This window comes from Delphinus delphis, chromosome 10 (assembly GCF_949987515.2).
Source record: "Delphinus delphis chromosome 10, mDelDel1.2, whole genome shotgun sequence".
Classification (NCBI taxonomy): Eukaryota; Metazoa; Chordata; class Mammalia; order Artiodactyla; family Delphinidae; genus Delphinus; species Delphinus delphis.
Genome location: NC_082692.2, coordinates 10,412,444 through 10,427,172, shown reverse-complemented (window position 1 = coordinate 10,427,172; position 14,729 = coordinate 10,412,444). Strand labels below are relative to the sequence as shown.

At 45.0% G+C, this 14,729-nt stretch overlaps 1 protein-coding gene across 1 annotated transcript in view; it reads left to right on the top strand.

The window, feature by feature from the left end:
• The first annotated feature begins 10,742 nt into the window (after positions 1-10,742).
• The window catches only part of RANBP9 (RAN binding protein 9), an 89,329-nt gene continuing 85,342 nt past the window's right edge, over positions 10,743-14,729 (top strand). The window contains exon 1 of the mRNA XM_060023618.2: positions 10,743-11,656. Within this exon, the coding sequence (XP_059879601.1) occupies positions 11,065-11,656 (592 nt within the window). The 5' untranslated portion in view covers positions 10,743-11,064. The remainder of the gene's footprint in view (positions 11,657-14,729) is intronic.

Below are 14,729 nucleotides of genomic sequence, written 5' to 3'. Positions count from 1 at the left end.
TGTGGTCCCCCAAATAGAAGCAGCATCACTACTTGGGAACTTGTTGGAAATGCAAAATTCTTGGGCCCCACCCTGACTCCATCCTTTAGGTGATTCTGAAGCACTCTTAAAGTTTGAGAACCACTGTACTAGTCCATTTATTCAAAATATCATTCAAAAAGCCGTTGTTTTTTAGCTGAGTGTAACTTGAACTACTGAATGCAAGTAAGATTGGTCTTTTTGAATTCCTACCTCTCTTTCTGTTGATGATCCATTATAAAGGTGACAAACTTGATACTAAGTAAAGAAAGTGGAATAATAGATTTTAAAGCTGTTTTGGAAAAAGAAGAAAGGAACTACTATTTATCGAGAATATGTCCTATGCCGGGTTTCATGCTAGGTTCTTTCCCATAGGAAAGAAAATCCATAGATTTTCAGGATAGCCTCCAGAAATTTAGAAAATTAAATTGACCAGAATTCCCCATCCCAATTCAACGAATATTCTAGGTTTTTAGAAATCTATTCCACATTCATTCAATAAACATCTATTGATCACCTACCATATACCATACAGTGAGGAAAGCACTGGAAGTTATACTGCAGTAGATTCATATCCACAGTATTTGGTGTCTAGGACCCAAACCTTCACAGTACATATAATCTTCTTTTAAATCACAGCTTTACTGAGCTATATTTCACACACCACATAATTCACCTATTCAAAGTGTACAACTCAATTGTTTTTAGTATATTCAAAAGTTGTACAACCATCACCACAATCAATTTTAGAACATCTTCATCACCTCAGAAAGAAACCCTATACTATTAGTAGCCACTCCCCATTCCCTCCTCCCAGCCCCTGGCAACCACTAATCTACTTTCTGTCTCTGTGGATTGCCCTACTTTGGACGTTTCATATAAATAGAATCATAAAATATGTGGTCTTTTGTGACTGGCTTCCTTCCCTTAGCATAACGTTTTCAAGGTTCATACATGGTGTGGCATGTGTCAGAATTTCACTCCCTTTTATTGCTGAATGCCATTCCATTGTATGGCTATGCTACCTTTATCCACTCGACCACTGGTGGACATTTGGATGGTTTCCAACTTTCGACTGTTATGAATAATGCTGCTATGACATTTGTGAACAAGTTTTTATGTGAACATATGTTTTCAGTCATTCATTTTGGTAATATACCTAGGAGTAGAATTGCTGGGTCATATGATAACTCCATGTTTAACTTTTTTTTGCTGTATAACTGGCTTCATTTATTTACTTATAATTAATTTTTTTTATTGGAGTCTAGTTGATTTACAGTGTTTATGATTAACTTGAGAACCCACCATACTCTTTTTCACAGTGTCTGCCCCATTTTGCATTCCCACCAGCAGTGTATGAGGGTTTCAATCTTTCCACATCCTCAGCAACACACTACCCGTACATGTAGTCTTTGCATCATAATCAAACTGAAAAAATTCATTCTTAAGATAAAAGCCATGGGGTGGGTTAGAAAGACCTGGAATCAAGTATTATGAAACTAGCTTGTTCGTAGCATCAGGAAGGTTCAAAGGAGTGCCTACTAGGTGTAGGGCATTGTAATAGGAAGTGGGCTCTTTGGAGGTGTTTCTCTTGGCTTGTTAAGCAAATGGGACACCTATGACTCAGATTTCCCTGGCAAGTCAGGAAGTATCTCAAGATCTCTACATCTGGTTCTACAGGCAGAGCAGCGTGACTGAAAAAACTGGTGCTTCCAATCACCCGCTGTGGGCAGTGGGCAGGGGCAAATGTAACAGTTTTAAAATTTTTTAAATTTTTATACAATTTTTAAAGGTTACTTTCCATTTACAGTTATTACAAAATATTGGCTATGTTCCTGTGCTGTACAATACATCCTTGAGCCTATTTTATACCCAATAGTTTGTACCTCCCTCTTCCCTCCCTTTATTCCCCCCTCCCACTGGTAACCACTAGTTTGTTCTCCATATCTGTAAGCCTGCTTCTTTTATGTTATATTCACTAGTTTGTTGTATTTTTTAGATTCCACATATAAGTGATATGATACAGTATTTGTCTTTCTCTGTCTGACTTATTTCACTTAGCATAATACCCTCCAGGTCCATCCTTGTTGCTGCAAATGGCAAAATTTTGTTCTTTTTTGTGGCTGAGTAGTATTCCGTTGTATATATGTAGCACATCTTTATCCATTCATCTATGGATGGACACTTAGGTTGTTTTCATGTCTTGGCAATTGTAAATAATGCTGCTATGAACATCGGGGTGCATGTATCTTTTTGAACTAATGTTTTTGTTTTTTCCAGATATATACATTGGAGTAGAATTGCTAGGTCATATGGTAGTTCTATTTTTAGTTTTTTAAGAAACCTCCATACTGTGTTCCACAGTGGCTGCACCAATTTGCACCCGGCAACAGTGCCTGGGGGTTCCCTTTTCTCCACATCCTCACATTGTGGTTCTGAAATAATAACAGTTTTCCGCTTCTCAGGGAGCCAGACAGAAGTAAGACAGCAAGGCCCATCCAGGACATCTGTAATTGGCCCGAATTTTCAGCTCTGAGTTCAGATCAGCCTTTGGGCCACCAAATGGTCACTCATTAGCCACATCTGACCCACAGAAGTGTTTTGTTCGGCCCGTGTCGTGTTTCAAGCATTCTGATTTGAATTCCTCTACAGTCTCTAGTCTGTTACAACTCCCACTGATCTCTATTGTTTTATACCGCATTGTCTTCACTCTTTTACATTATCATCTGTCTCCTGGGAGTATTTGAATGTGCACATCCTGCTTCGGATGATGTCTTAGTCAGATGGTTAATGCCTGGGCAATTATTAAGTAGAACATCATTGCCATCACTCCAAAGCAAATAGTCACATATCTACACTTCACTGTCAACAAGAAGCAGTAACTAAGCAGATAATTGTGCAACATATTACATAGAGAACAATACGTAGATGGGACCTGTACCTACTTGGACCTTAGAGACTAAAATACACCACACTGACACAGACAGACATTCATGTGGCCGACAGAGAATGGAAAAATACATACAGACCATGAAAATAGACATGATGGAGGTCAGCCCTGGGCCCGACAGCACAGCCAAACCTGTGACAGGGCTCCTGCTTACATGTGCATTCTAAAAACGGACTTCTTTACAAAAGATACTCTTCCCAGATTATTCCTATCAAGATTTGAAAGTATTTGCTGGTTATAACTCCATAATATGATTTGCAAGACTTGTGAAATTCCAACACTCTTCAGTAATGCAAGCATGTTTTTTTCTTTCAGAGTTCTCTAACGGCAGGTGTAGCCACTAAATTGATCAGCTGTGTGATTAGAATGTAGTTTGAAGCAAAGTCCATGCATCCTTAGATGCTACTGGTGCCCTGACCAGTTCTCCTTACCTGCCGGTGTGCCCATCTCAGGCTGCCATGAGCGTTGGTTACCAAGGGCTCACTCCACACCCTTCTCCAGAGAACTACCCTCGCCTGAAGGGAGCCTCCTTGCCCAGAGATGCCCAGGATGTTATGCTCCCCCAGGGAGGAAGGTGGTCTGCGGCTAATGAGTGATTAATACAGGTTCTAAAAGTCCTGGACTCTTGCCTAAGGAGAGGGCAATTCTGTCGTGCTACATACTCTCCAGCTCCCCAAGCTGAAGCCAGACTTCATGGAACCTTCATTTTTTCCTGGCTTCTTCCCCTGCACTGTCCTGCTTCCCTTATTCCCTAACAGATTTCACTTGAGAGCACTCTCCCCCCCAAGTCACCTGCATCAGAAACCCCATCTCAGGGTCTGCTTCTAGGAAACCTGATATAAGACCCCTGACCTATCCCACAAAGTTATCCGCATGGAGTCAGATTTTTAAATGGTTGTTAAAGTATAATACACGTGACATTAGGCATGTAATGGTTAAAAAGTAACAGCCCTGAACTGTGGCAGCCAAGGTGACCCTCTAATAGTGTCCTTAAGGCAGCTTTATGGCATTTATGCTTCTGCTCAGTGGAAGAGCGATTTCAATTCATACCCTAATTATAAAATTACTTTTCCATCAAACCAGAGTGCTTATAGCCCCCCCTTCTTTTTTTTACTGAAGTGTGGTTGGAACCCAGAGGGAGAGAGAGAGTAAGCTATAAAATTATGAAGACAAGTCGTGAATCTAGACTTGCTTAATCGATGTATAAAGTTTACATAACACGTGAGTTCTGCATCTTATGGAAAAGTACATTCAAATAAAAAGCACTGCAGTTTTGATGAGGGAGAGATGTGTTACCGTATCACTCTAGCTTCCACCATCCACAGTATACTTAATCTTTTCAACGACTTTGTACAACTCTTTTACCCAGGACCTAAAATATTTGAGCTGCATGTGTGGCCTCTGTAACAAATGACCGCAAACTTGGTGGCGTAAACCAGCAGAAGCTTATTCTCTCACAGTTCTAGAGGCCAGAAGTCCAGGTGTTGGCAGGGCTGCACGCCCCCCACTTCTGTAGGGGCAGATCCGGTCTTCACCTCTTCCAGCTTCTGGTGGCTGTTGGCATTCCTTGGCTTGCGGCAGCATCTCTCTGCTCCATCTTTATATGGCCTTTTCCTCTGTATGTGTCTCCTCATCTGTCTGTCTCAAATCTCCCTATGCTTCTCTTCATAAGGACATTTGCCATCGGATTCAGGGCACAATGGGATAACCCAGGATCATCTTGTTTCAAGATCCTTAATCACATTCGCAAAGACCCTCTTTCCCAATAAAGTCACATGCACAGGTTCATAGGTGGCTTCATTGGGGGGCCATTTTTGGGTCTACCACAGTATGTACATGTGTGTACAGACACAACCACAGCAAGATAAAGAGAGACATGCACATGGGAAGAATCTGATCAGGGCACTGCTTGCACACTTACACTCATATTGAACACCCACCGTCTTTAGAAGCAGTCCAGAAAGTTCTTGACATAGTTCTGGTTCATAATTCTGCCAAAAGCACAAACTGTATCGCACGTGTGATGAGGTTATTGCACGACATGAAAATATGCACTTGATCACTGCGTGGCCTAACCAACTACCCAACACCCACATGTCAGCGTGACTTTGACGTTCTCTAATCATGTAGATTATTCTCATTATACTTACTGAATTTTATGGAGTGGCATAACATGCTGTAGTAGAATTTGGAGTTTAAGGATTTCGAAAGCTCTTGGGCCTCTTAAAAATGCCAAAGATTGGGAATTCCCTGGCAGTCCAGTGGTTAGGACTTTGTGCTTTCACTGTCAAAGGAGCAAGTTCATCCCTGGTCGGAGAACTGAGGTCCCAAAAGGCATGCAGCCAAAAAAAGGCATGCCAAAGATAAATTACCTATGTGCAATTTTCAGATGGACAGTGGCATAAGGCACATATGAAGGACTGAGACTGTTGGTGACATTAGGAGACAGACCTGTAATTCCACAGCAAATGCCACTCCTCTTTGAATGACTGACATCTGTTTCTAAGTTAAATATTCTTCGGACAATTGCAGCTGAAACAGAAAAATACTAAAGAAGTCTCTGAAACAGTTTTTAAGATACAGATGTTCTGACAGCTTTGAAATATTAAAAATTTTAAAAGCCTCACATATTGCCGGGCATATTTTTTGCATATCTTTAAGGCACTTAAGGAAAACAAGCAAAGATGCTTAAAAAATTAATTACCAAGCATAAAATTATATAGAGCCATGATGAAAGAAATAGTGAATTGTGAAATAAATCACTTCACTAAATTGCTTTCTTCTTATATTTACTTAGATAACAAATTAGGCCTTGTACCTTCATTGAGGATCGTCATGGTAAAATATGTATACATGTTAGTTACCTCCATGCTGTAACCTAGGTACAAAGAAACTTACATTGAAAAAATTCATTTTGGTGACAACAATGGGTTAGTCTGCAGAATTACTTTTTCCGGGATATTAGAAAAATAGCCCTGGTGCTCTTTGTCAATACTGTAGCACTTTTCATACTCTACCCTGAAAAATTGGTTATATAAGTAATGTTCTCTCCCACAAAACTTAAGGACCTTAAGTTCTCTCCCTTTCTCTTTCTCTCTCTGTTTTTTAAAAAATTTCCACGTGCTGCCTGGCACTGTGTATTGCATATAATAGGCATTCAATAAATTATGACTGAAAGGCAGCCCACATCTCAGGAAAATAGGTGGCTAACTCACAGAGGGTAGGCAAGTTACAGCTTTTGTTTCTAAAGAGCATCAGCTATTTCTCTAAGTCCTTGTTATTCAAAGGATGGCCTGTGGACCAGCAGCAGTGGCATCCCCTGGAAGCCTGCTAGAAATGCAGAATCTCAGGTCCTGTTCAGCAAATGCCCACATCCAGGTTTGAGAAGCCCTGTTGTCATTCATGTGTACTAATCTTGCCTCTCCAACTAGATTCTATTCACTGAAGGAATAGTTTCCATACTGCCTTTCTCATCTTTGTAATCCTTCATTCTTTTCCTTACTCTGTGCCCAGAACCTAACACGGGGTTCCATACACAATAGGTGCTTCATAAATGCTCACTGAGCATTACTCCCAATTTGGACCTCTTCCTGTTGCAGTTTCCTAGCATTGTTCAGCCATTTGCCATCCAGTTCAATTTGCCACACGTTAGGGGCAGAAATATCCTGACTCTGTTCACGTATGGTATACAGCCTGTCCAGGACCCTAGGGTAAATCATACTTCATTGGTCACAGAGTGAACTTGTTATCTTCTGGGATTTCATTGCTAATGACTTGGTCTTGCCATTTAGTGTTGAGAGTGTTTTATAAGAGATGTCAATAGAAGGGTCTAGAACTGGGATCAGCCAGTACAGCCTGTAGACCAAGTACAGCCTGCTGCCTCTTTTCTTGTAAATGAAGTTTTGTTGGAATGCAGCCATGCCCATTGCTTTATGTATTGTTTATGGCTCCTTTTCATCCACGAAGGCAAAGTTGAATAGTTTCAACAGGCACACAGAGCCTAAAATATTTACTATCTGACCCGTTACAGAAAAAGTTGGCCAATTCCTGGTCTAGAAGCTATATTTGATGTGTGTGTGTGGCAAGTGCAGTCCCCCTGGATCACCGGAAGTTGCAACAACCCTGTGATAGGCACTTTTCAAAGGTGGCCTGCAAGATCCCTGCCTTCTGGTATTCATGCCCTTGTGTCATCCCCTCCCCTTGAATGTGGGCTGGACCTAGTGACTTACTCTGAACAAACAGATTATGGCAAAAGCGATGGGACGTCACTTCTGTGATGCGGTTACAAAAGACTGGGACCTCTGTTCCGCTGCTAGTGCTTTCTTGGCCTGCACATTTTGACGAAGCAAGCTGCCATGTTGGAGAGGCCTATGTGGCAAAGAACTGAGGGCCACTTCCGGCCAATAGCCAGCAAGGAACCGAGGCCCTTAGACCAATGGTCTCCAGAAACAGAATCCAATCCTCCAGAAACAACCACGTAAGTGAGCTTAGAAGTGGATCCTTCCTCAGTCAAGTCTGGAGATAACTTTAGCCCCAGCTGACACCTTGAATGCCCATGAGGTTTCTGAGTCACAGAAACTGTATGATAATAAATGTTGTTATTTTAAACCACTTAGTTTGGGGGTAATTTGTTCAGCAGCAATGGATATAGACAGTACTACAGACGGCACACTACAGACGGCACACTCTGCCATCCCATTTTCCAGTACCTAGGAGGATACTCTCATGGACACTTACTGAAACTGGCTGGCCAGTGTCTGCACCTCTTTCCTAGTACTGGAAAATCCTTGACTGAGAGCATCAGTGGCCACTGTCCCATTAGGGCAGTGTGTTCTAACTTCTTCATGTCACGCCAAGCATAGAAAATGAATGAGACGTGTAAAGCGCTCTATGAACGCACGGGGCTGCTCACTGCCAGAAGGGACCACAGGCTCTAGCCACTCCAGGCCCACCCTGAGCTGAAGGTCTCAATAACTCAGTACCTCTATAAGCTGGGGATATCTGCTCACTGGCGGCCCCTGGCATGAACATGCAACCTAGGCTTGGCCAACTTTGAAACATGAGTGAGTAGTAAAAAGACTGGAGGTCGGAAAGGTGACAGTCTAGGTGGTGGAGGTGGCATCTGATGGTGGCTGATGAGACCAGTGGTGGGGCCAGTCTATTTGTGCTGCCTGAACCCTTTTGGTCTTTGTTTTAGGCCTGGTTGTCTAGCCTTCTGGCCAATTCTGAGACCCACCAAATATCATTCCAGTAAGTTGCTTCCGCTTAAGAGAGCCAGAATTGGCTCCTAACTGTTCACTACTGAGAACCTCAGCAGATATGTGTGTATCAATATTACAGCAATACATGGGAAGGACTGAAAATATAGGTGCAAAAATGTTGTGGACAAGTTCAAGGCTGGTGGATTTTTATCATTTACATCTCTATGTAAAAGTCTAATATATTGGTAATAAAATTTTAATTATGTATTATAATTGCCCATTATAGAAACATTTTGTGATTTTCCTTCATGCCTTTTGCTAACAGCTTTGGCAGTGTAAATTATTGTATAGCCTTTTTCCAGTTAGAACATCAGAATCATTTTTCCATGTCTTCATTTTCAAGAGGGTATATAATATTTATTTCAGGCTGTGCTTGTGCAGGAGGCCTGGAAGGAGTGGGTAAGAAACTGGGCCCAATATCCACTAAGTCAAGAGAAAGGAGTGCCTTTTCTCTAATTAGTTGGCCCTGTCTTTTGGGGATTCCACTGCCCAGAGGGGATGCATTTAAAAAAAATTCAAACAAATTTCCTCTATGTGCTCCTGATTCCGTTGAGTGGAATTTCGTCAACTAGTCCCTTCATGCTGGGCACTTAGTTTGCTTCCATATTTCATCTATCAGTACTATCTGTTGAAGCTTTTTAGGCCTAAATTTCTTCGACACTTCAGATTTGTAGTTGTGGCTCGTGGGCTCAGTAGTTGTGGCTCACGGGCTCTAGAGCACAGGCTCAGTAGTTGTGGCATACGGACAGCTTAGTTGCTCCACAGCATGTGGGATCTTCCCGGATCGGGGCTCAAACCCATGTCCCCTGCATTGGCAGGTGGATTCTAAACCACTGCGCCACCAGGGAAGCCCAATGTCAAGATACTTTTATTCTCTCTGCCTTTCCTAGGATATGTAAAGTTCTAAATGGTTTTTCAGTGTGCTGACAGAAGAAAGTACACCGTCATAAATAAAACCTTGGTGACTATTTCAAGAAAGTTTGATGAGACTTGGAGCCCATTTATTCTACCTTGGCTAGCCAACATTTAAATAGAGCTTGGTTTACATTTAACTCGTTACTGTAATATAAATGACAGGCTTAGAACAATTTACATACAATGACATCATGTAATTTAAAGTGCAGTGGCTTGAAAAAAGTCATCAAACAGCAGGTTAGAATTATCGGATATTTTTATTAAAGAACAACAGGGCATCTAGTTGCTGGGTAATTGAGGGAGAAATTAGACTAAATGACTATTAGTTCTGGCCAGCCGTTGAGGGCCTTCAATTAAATCACCATTTACCTACCCTCTTCAAGACAAAATAATTCTCTATTCAGCAAAGAACACTCCTTGCTTATTTGGCCAAACAATTAGCACCATAATATCTTTGGAAGCAAACAAAATACCAGAATTTGTATGGTGTAGATTACACGTGTAAAGCTCGATTTTGCCAGCTAAGGAAACGATAACCTAAACAAAGAGATGTGATGAAAACAAAATAGTAATGTTAGGACGGGTCAGAGAGCAACACTTGGCGAGTTGTGCCCAATTAGTCGACCAAGCAAAGCACTGTTGGGAATTGCAAAGTAGGAAGTCCTATTTTTGACTCTGCTGACCTCAGTGAATATTTCCTTGTTTTCAAAATGGTCATAATTCTTTGCTACGTAACAAAGAGGCCTGTTACGAAAACGAAGGAGTCTCTAAAATGTTTTGACGCCTCCAGAAGCCCTGCGTAAATACACCTTGTATTCGTACGGTTCGTGTTCCTGCTCTTTGATGAGATGCCAGTCTTTATTAGCATTCCTAATAAATTAGTGACACCTTCTGCCACCCTGGGTTCACTTTAAGTCCTCATAAAATTACTTAACAAAATGCTCCCTGTTTTAAGTGGGAGACTTTCCCTTCAGAAATGGTTATGAAGTATGCAGAGCAGTTGGTTCCTTAAGAGGGAGGCGGCAAACAGGGACCTGTACTGGTGCAGGAGCTGGAGCCCGAGCAGCCCGTGGGCGCCGCCCGGACGGCTCGCCCCGGGGACCCGATTTGGGAGCCGGAGCCGCCCCGCTCGTCCCTGGGGCCCGCAGACCGGACTCGCGGCGGCCCCAACGGGGCTCGATTACTTTCGCCTGGGCGAGAAGCGGGCCCCGCCGCGCCAGCGGGAACCCTACGGTTGGGGAGGTGGGGCGACGACAACAAAAAGAAGTAAAGTAGGAGGAGATTCTCCCGGGGAGGGCCCGGGCGAGCGGGGCGAGGCGGCGGGCTCCCGGCAGAGGCGGGGACCCCAGCATCCGGTCCGCGAACGGCTGGCTGACCCGGGCAAAGGCGGAGTCCGCGCGGGGCCACCCGCCTCCCTAGTGCGGTCTCCCGGCGCCGGGACCCCCGCGGGCCCGCCCTCCGCCGCCCGCACGGCCCCGCCCCCCGCTCGGCCCCGCCCCTCGCGCCGAGCTCGCCCCTCCGGCCCCGCCCCTTCGCCCAGCACCGCCCGCGCGCAGCGTCTCGCGCCGGCCCGGCCCGCCCGCCGGGAAACAGCCGCGAGAGTAGCGGCCGCGGCTGCTGCCACCGCGCTTTCTCTTCCCGCGCCCCCGCCTCGCCCCCGCCCTCAGCGCCTCGTCCCGGGCCAGCGCCCGCGCTCCGGCCAGCGTTCTCTCGGGACCTCCCCGGGCCTGGCGCCCACTCCCCCGGCTCCGAGCCCCCCAACCGTCGTGCTTTCTCCCTCTCGGCGCGCGGCCCGCCGCCTGCTTCCGGGGCGGGCGGACTGGGCGCCTGGTGCCGGCGGCCGCAGCGACAGCGCCCCCGGGAAGCGGAGGAGGAAGGAGAGAAGAGGTGGAGGTGGCCGCAGGCTGAGTCGCGGCCGGGATGTCCGGGCAGCCGCCGCCGCAGCAGCAACAACAGCAGCAGCAGCTGCCGGCGCCACCGCCGGCGGCCGTGGCCCCGGTGTCCGGAGTCGTCCTGCCGGCGCCCCCGGCCGTCAGCGCTGGCTCCTCTCCGGCCGGCTCGCCCGGCGGCGCGGGCGGCGGTGGCGGCTTAGGGGCCGCGGCGGCCGCCCTGCTCCTCCACCCGCCGCCGCCGCCGCCGCCGCCGCCGCCGCCCCCGGCCACCGCGGCCCCGCCGCCGCCGCCGCCGCCGCCGCCGCCGCCCCCGCCCCCGCAGCCCGCCTCGGCGGCCGCCCCCGCCAGCGCGCCCCCTGCGCCCCCGGGTCTTGCCGCGGGCCCCGGCCCGGCCGGAGGCGGTCCGGCCCCGGCCGTGGCGGCGGGCAGCAGTGCTGCGGCCCCCTTCCCGCACGGGGACTCGGCCCTGAACGAGCAGGAGAAGGAGCTGCAGCGGCGGCTGAAGCGCCTCTACCCGGCCGTGGACGAGCAGGAGACGCCGCTGCCTCGGTCCTGGAGCCCGAAGGACAAGTTCAGCTACATCGGCCTGTCTCAGAATAACCTGCGGGTGCACTACAAAGGTACTGGGCGTGTGTCCTGCGGTGGGAGTGGGGCCGCAGACCCTCGGGCCGCCCCCGCCCTCCCGGGGCTGGGTGTCCTCGGAGGGGACTCGCCGCCGGCTCTGGTGCTCCCAGGGTGGGATTGGGGTCGCGGGGAGAGGTGCGAGGGAAAGCAGGCGATTCTGGGAAGGGGAAGGTGAGTATAATGGTCCTGGGTAGAATGGAGCTGGTAATCCCAGGCCAGGAGCAGGACACCTCGGGGGAATCCAGGATGACAGGACATAACTCGCTTTCTGATTTCCCTTTGAGATAAATCGTAGGGCTGGGATGGAGGAATCTATGGGCTCGGAGTTGGGTTACATTGTTCTCCAGGTGGTGTTGGGTCAGGCGCTCTCCTCTTACGTGGGGGGAAGAGAGGCACGATTCTGAGGGATAATTTCTAATTAAGGGAGAGCAGGGATGTATAGGGGGAGGAGTAATCGTGGAGGATTTTGCCCCAAATTAAGCTAGAGATTGTCTAGGGGAACACACGGGCCGGGGCCCCAAGTTTGCCGTCAGTGTATCTTGCTAAAAGCAACTGGAGGGTGCGAGAGGTGAAACCTCAGGAGTACGTGTTTTCTTAGGGGAGCAGTAACCTACCACGACTGATTGGATATGCCCTATATTTATATGTTGGCATTATGAAAGTCTCGTTGAAAACAGGGATTTGTTAAAAACGTTATTTAGCATTTTAAAGAAAACTGGCTCCTATTTTCCACCTGCAGTTAAAAAAAAAGCCTTAGGCTAGTGCTCTCCCCCTCCTCCCTCACCTACCTCTCCTATGTTAAAACAAAGCTTTAAGCAGATCAGTTGTATATAAAATTATAAATTGCTCTGGGAGTTTTTGAAATGTAGCCCACATTAATAACACGCATCAAATTTACTTATCTGGGGGAAAAAAATCAATCCAATGTGTCAGTCTATCTGGAAACAAATCCAGTTTTTTAGGCCCCAAACCTGCTGCTTTTACATTCAGAGCAGCCTCATTTTGATTGGCTTCAAAGGGAGGGTCTTTATCAGATCCTAGTGACATGGATATAGAGGGTATAAACAACCATTGTGGTGAAATTCTTAAAGTTTACTGGACTGAAATTTGAGAAGAGCCTTGATAAATAAGTTACTATTTAATCAGGAACGAGAATGGCCACCGAAGTCTTCCAAATGATTTGGCTGCAAAGAATAACGCACAAAAATAGGCCTTGTTGAATATTCCTTCCTTTTATCCATAGATCCAGAGAAGTACTTTCAATTTTAAATGTTATGCTTCTTAATCTAAGTGGCTGAAATTTTCAAAATATTGGACCTTTGGTTTTTCTTAAGTTAGGACATTTTGTTAATATCCTGTGAAGGCTGTTGTTTAATTTTGTGTTTTAATTTGTGTGAACAGTGCTATGTATGAAGTGTTTACTTCTGATCTGGCTACCAGAATGCTTTTTGTCAGACTCCACAAAACTTTACTTTAAATTTTATGGTTGATGGTTGATAGTTGGCTTATAAAATCAGAGGGAGTAGATATAAGAGATTATTGAACAAAGAATTCTAGCTTTCCGAGTCCTGCCATCATTTGTGATTTTAGGCATGTTACCAGACAGGGTCTCAGTTTCTTCCTCTGAGTGATGAGGGAGTTGAGCTGGGTGTTGGTAAGGAGATTTCCAGCTCTGAATTTCCATATCTAAGATCTGTGATTATAGTCTATTTAGCACTGTAACATGCCTTGACTAGTTTTACTAACTACTTTTACATAAAATGGATGATTTGGGTCACGCAAAAGTGCAGCTTATGTGAAATTGGTTGGAGTTTGGAATATTTATGACACTGCTGTCTCAGTTATTTTTCCTCTTGGCCTCTTTATTACTTTCTGTTGTGTAATACTAAGATTCACTTTCTGGAAACTTCACTCTTTTGTAAACATAAACCATTATTTCTGGAAGAACAAATTTTGCTGTTTGTCATTCTTTTTCTTTCCTCTCGCTTTTTTCTATCTCCCCTTTGTCTCTCCCTTCCCCCTTGTCACAAACACGGGCCCTTTTTCCCCTTCTACTGCCTCTTCCTCGTCTTGTTATTTTAATATGTGCCTGTGTGTTTTTCCTGTTGTTTTTCTGTGTGCCTTCAGAGTGGACCACACCAGAAGTTACTGGGCATCTAAGCAAGGGGGAAGTGTCTTAGGTAGTGGTAAGCAAATTTGAAGTCAGAAAATAACATTAAAAACTATTGTTCTTAAAGTATTTTTGCATATTACAGAATTTCAAAAGATTGATGATAATTATTTTCCATATGATGAGGATTTTTCTTACCTTTGAAATATAAATTTCTTTTGGTCTGAACGTATTCTATTTTGAAGATGTTATTCTTCTAAATTGGAGTTACTCTTTTGGAAACAGTGGGGTTCCTTAAATGATTTGAAGGGATTAATGTTAAACAGTGTCAGCCATACAGACCAAGTTGATTGGATTGCAGAGGAATTGGGTGTGTTTACTACCTGTTAAAAATTTTTAGAAGACTTTTTGCTTAGCAGTCACACACCAACTGTTGAAATCCTCAAGCATGGCCCCTTTTGTTTTTGAAATTCTTGTCAGCTTTGAATAAGTATAAATGTGACAAGTTTAGACCTAGTTATAATGATCACTTTATTCCAATTTAAAGCATTTTAATGAATGTGACAATGGGTTTGATTAGTCTAAATGTTTCAGTTACAGGTTGCATTTTTATATTTGTGAAGTTACCACGATTTGTTTACTTTGCCAAGCGTTTTGATACGTACACTCAGGAGCATGTTAGTGAATTTGCATAAGATGGTGGAATTCTCATTTAAGACGAGAAAAAGTGGGAGCACCTGGAAGTTAGAAATTCCCAGTCACAAGTAAGCCAGGATTGGAAACTAATTTTCATTGATTTTAGATTTAGTGTTCTTTCCACCACACTGTATTGCCTATTTCAATTTGTATGAGACTTAATTATCTCAAGTAGTTAAAATCCAGTGATCACATTTATAACTTTTTGAAGAATAGTTGACTTTGAAGAATAGTTGATGTTGAAAGTACTTCCTCTGGGGAAA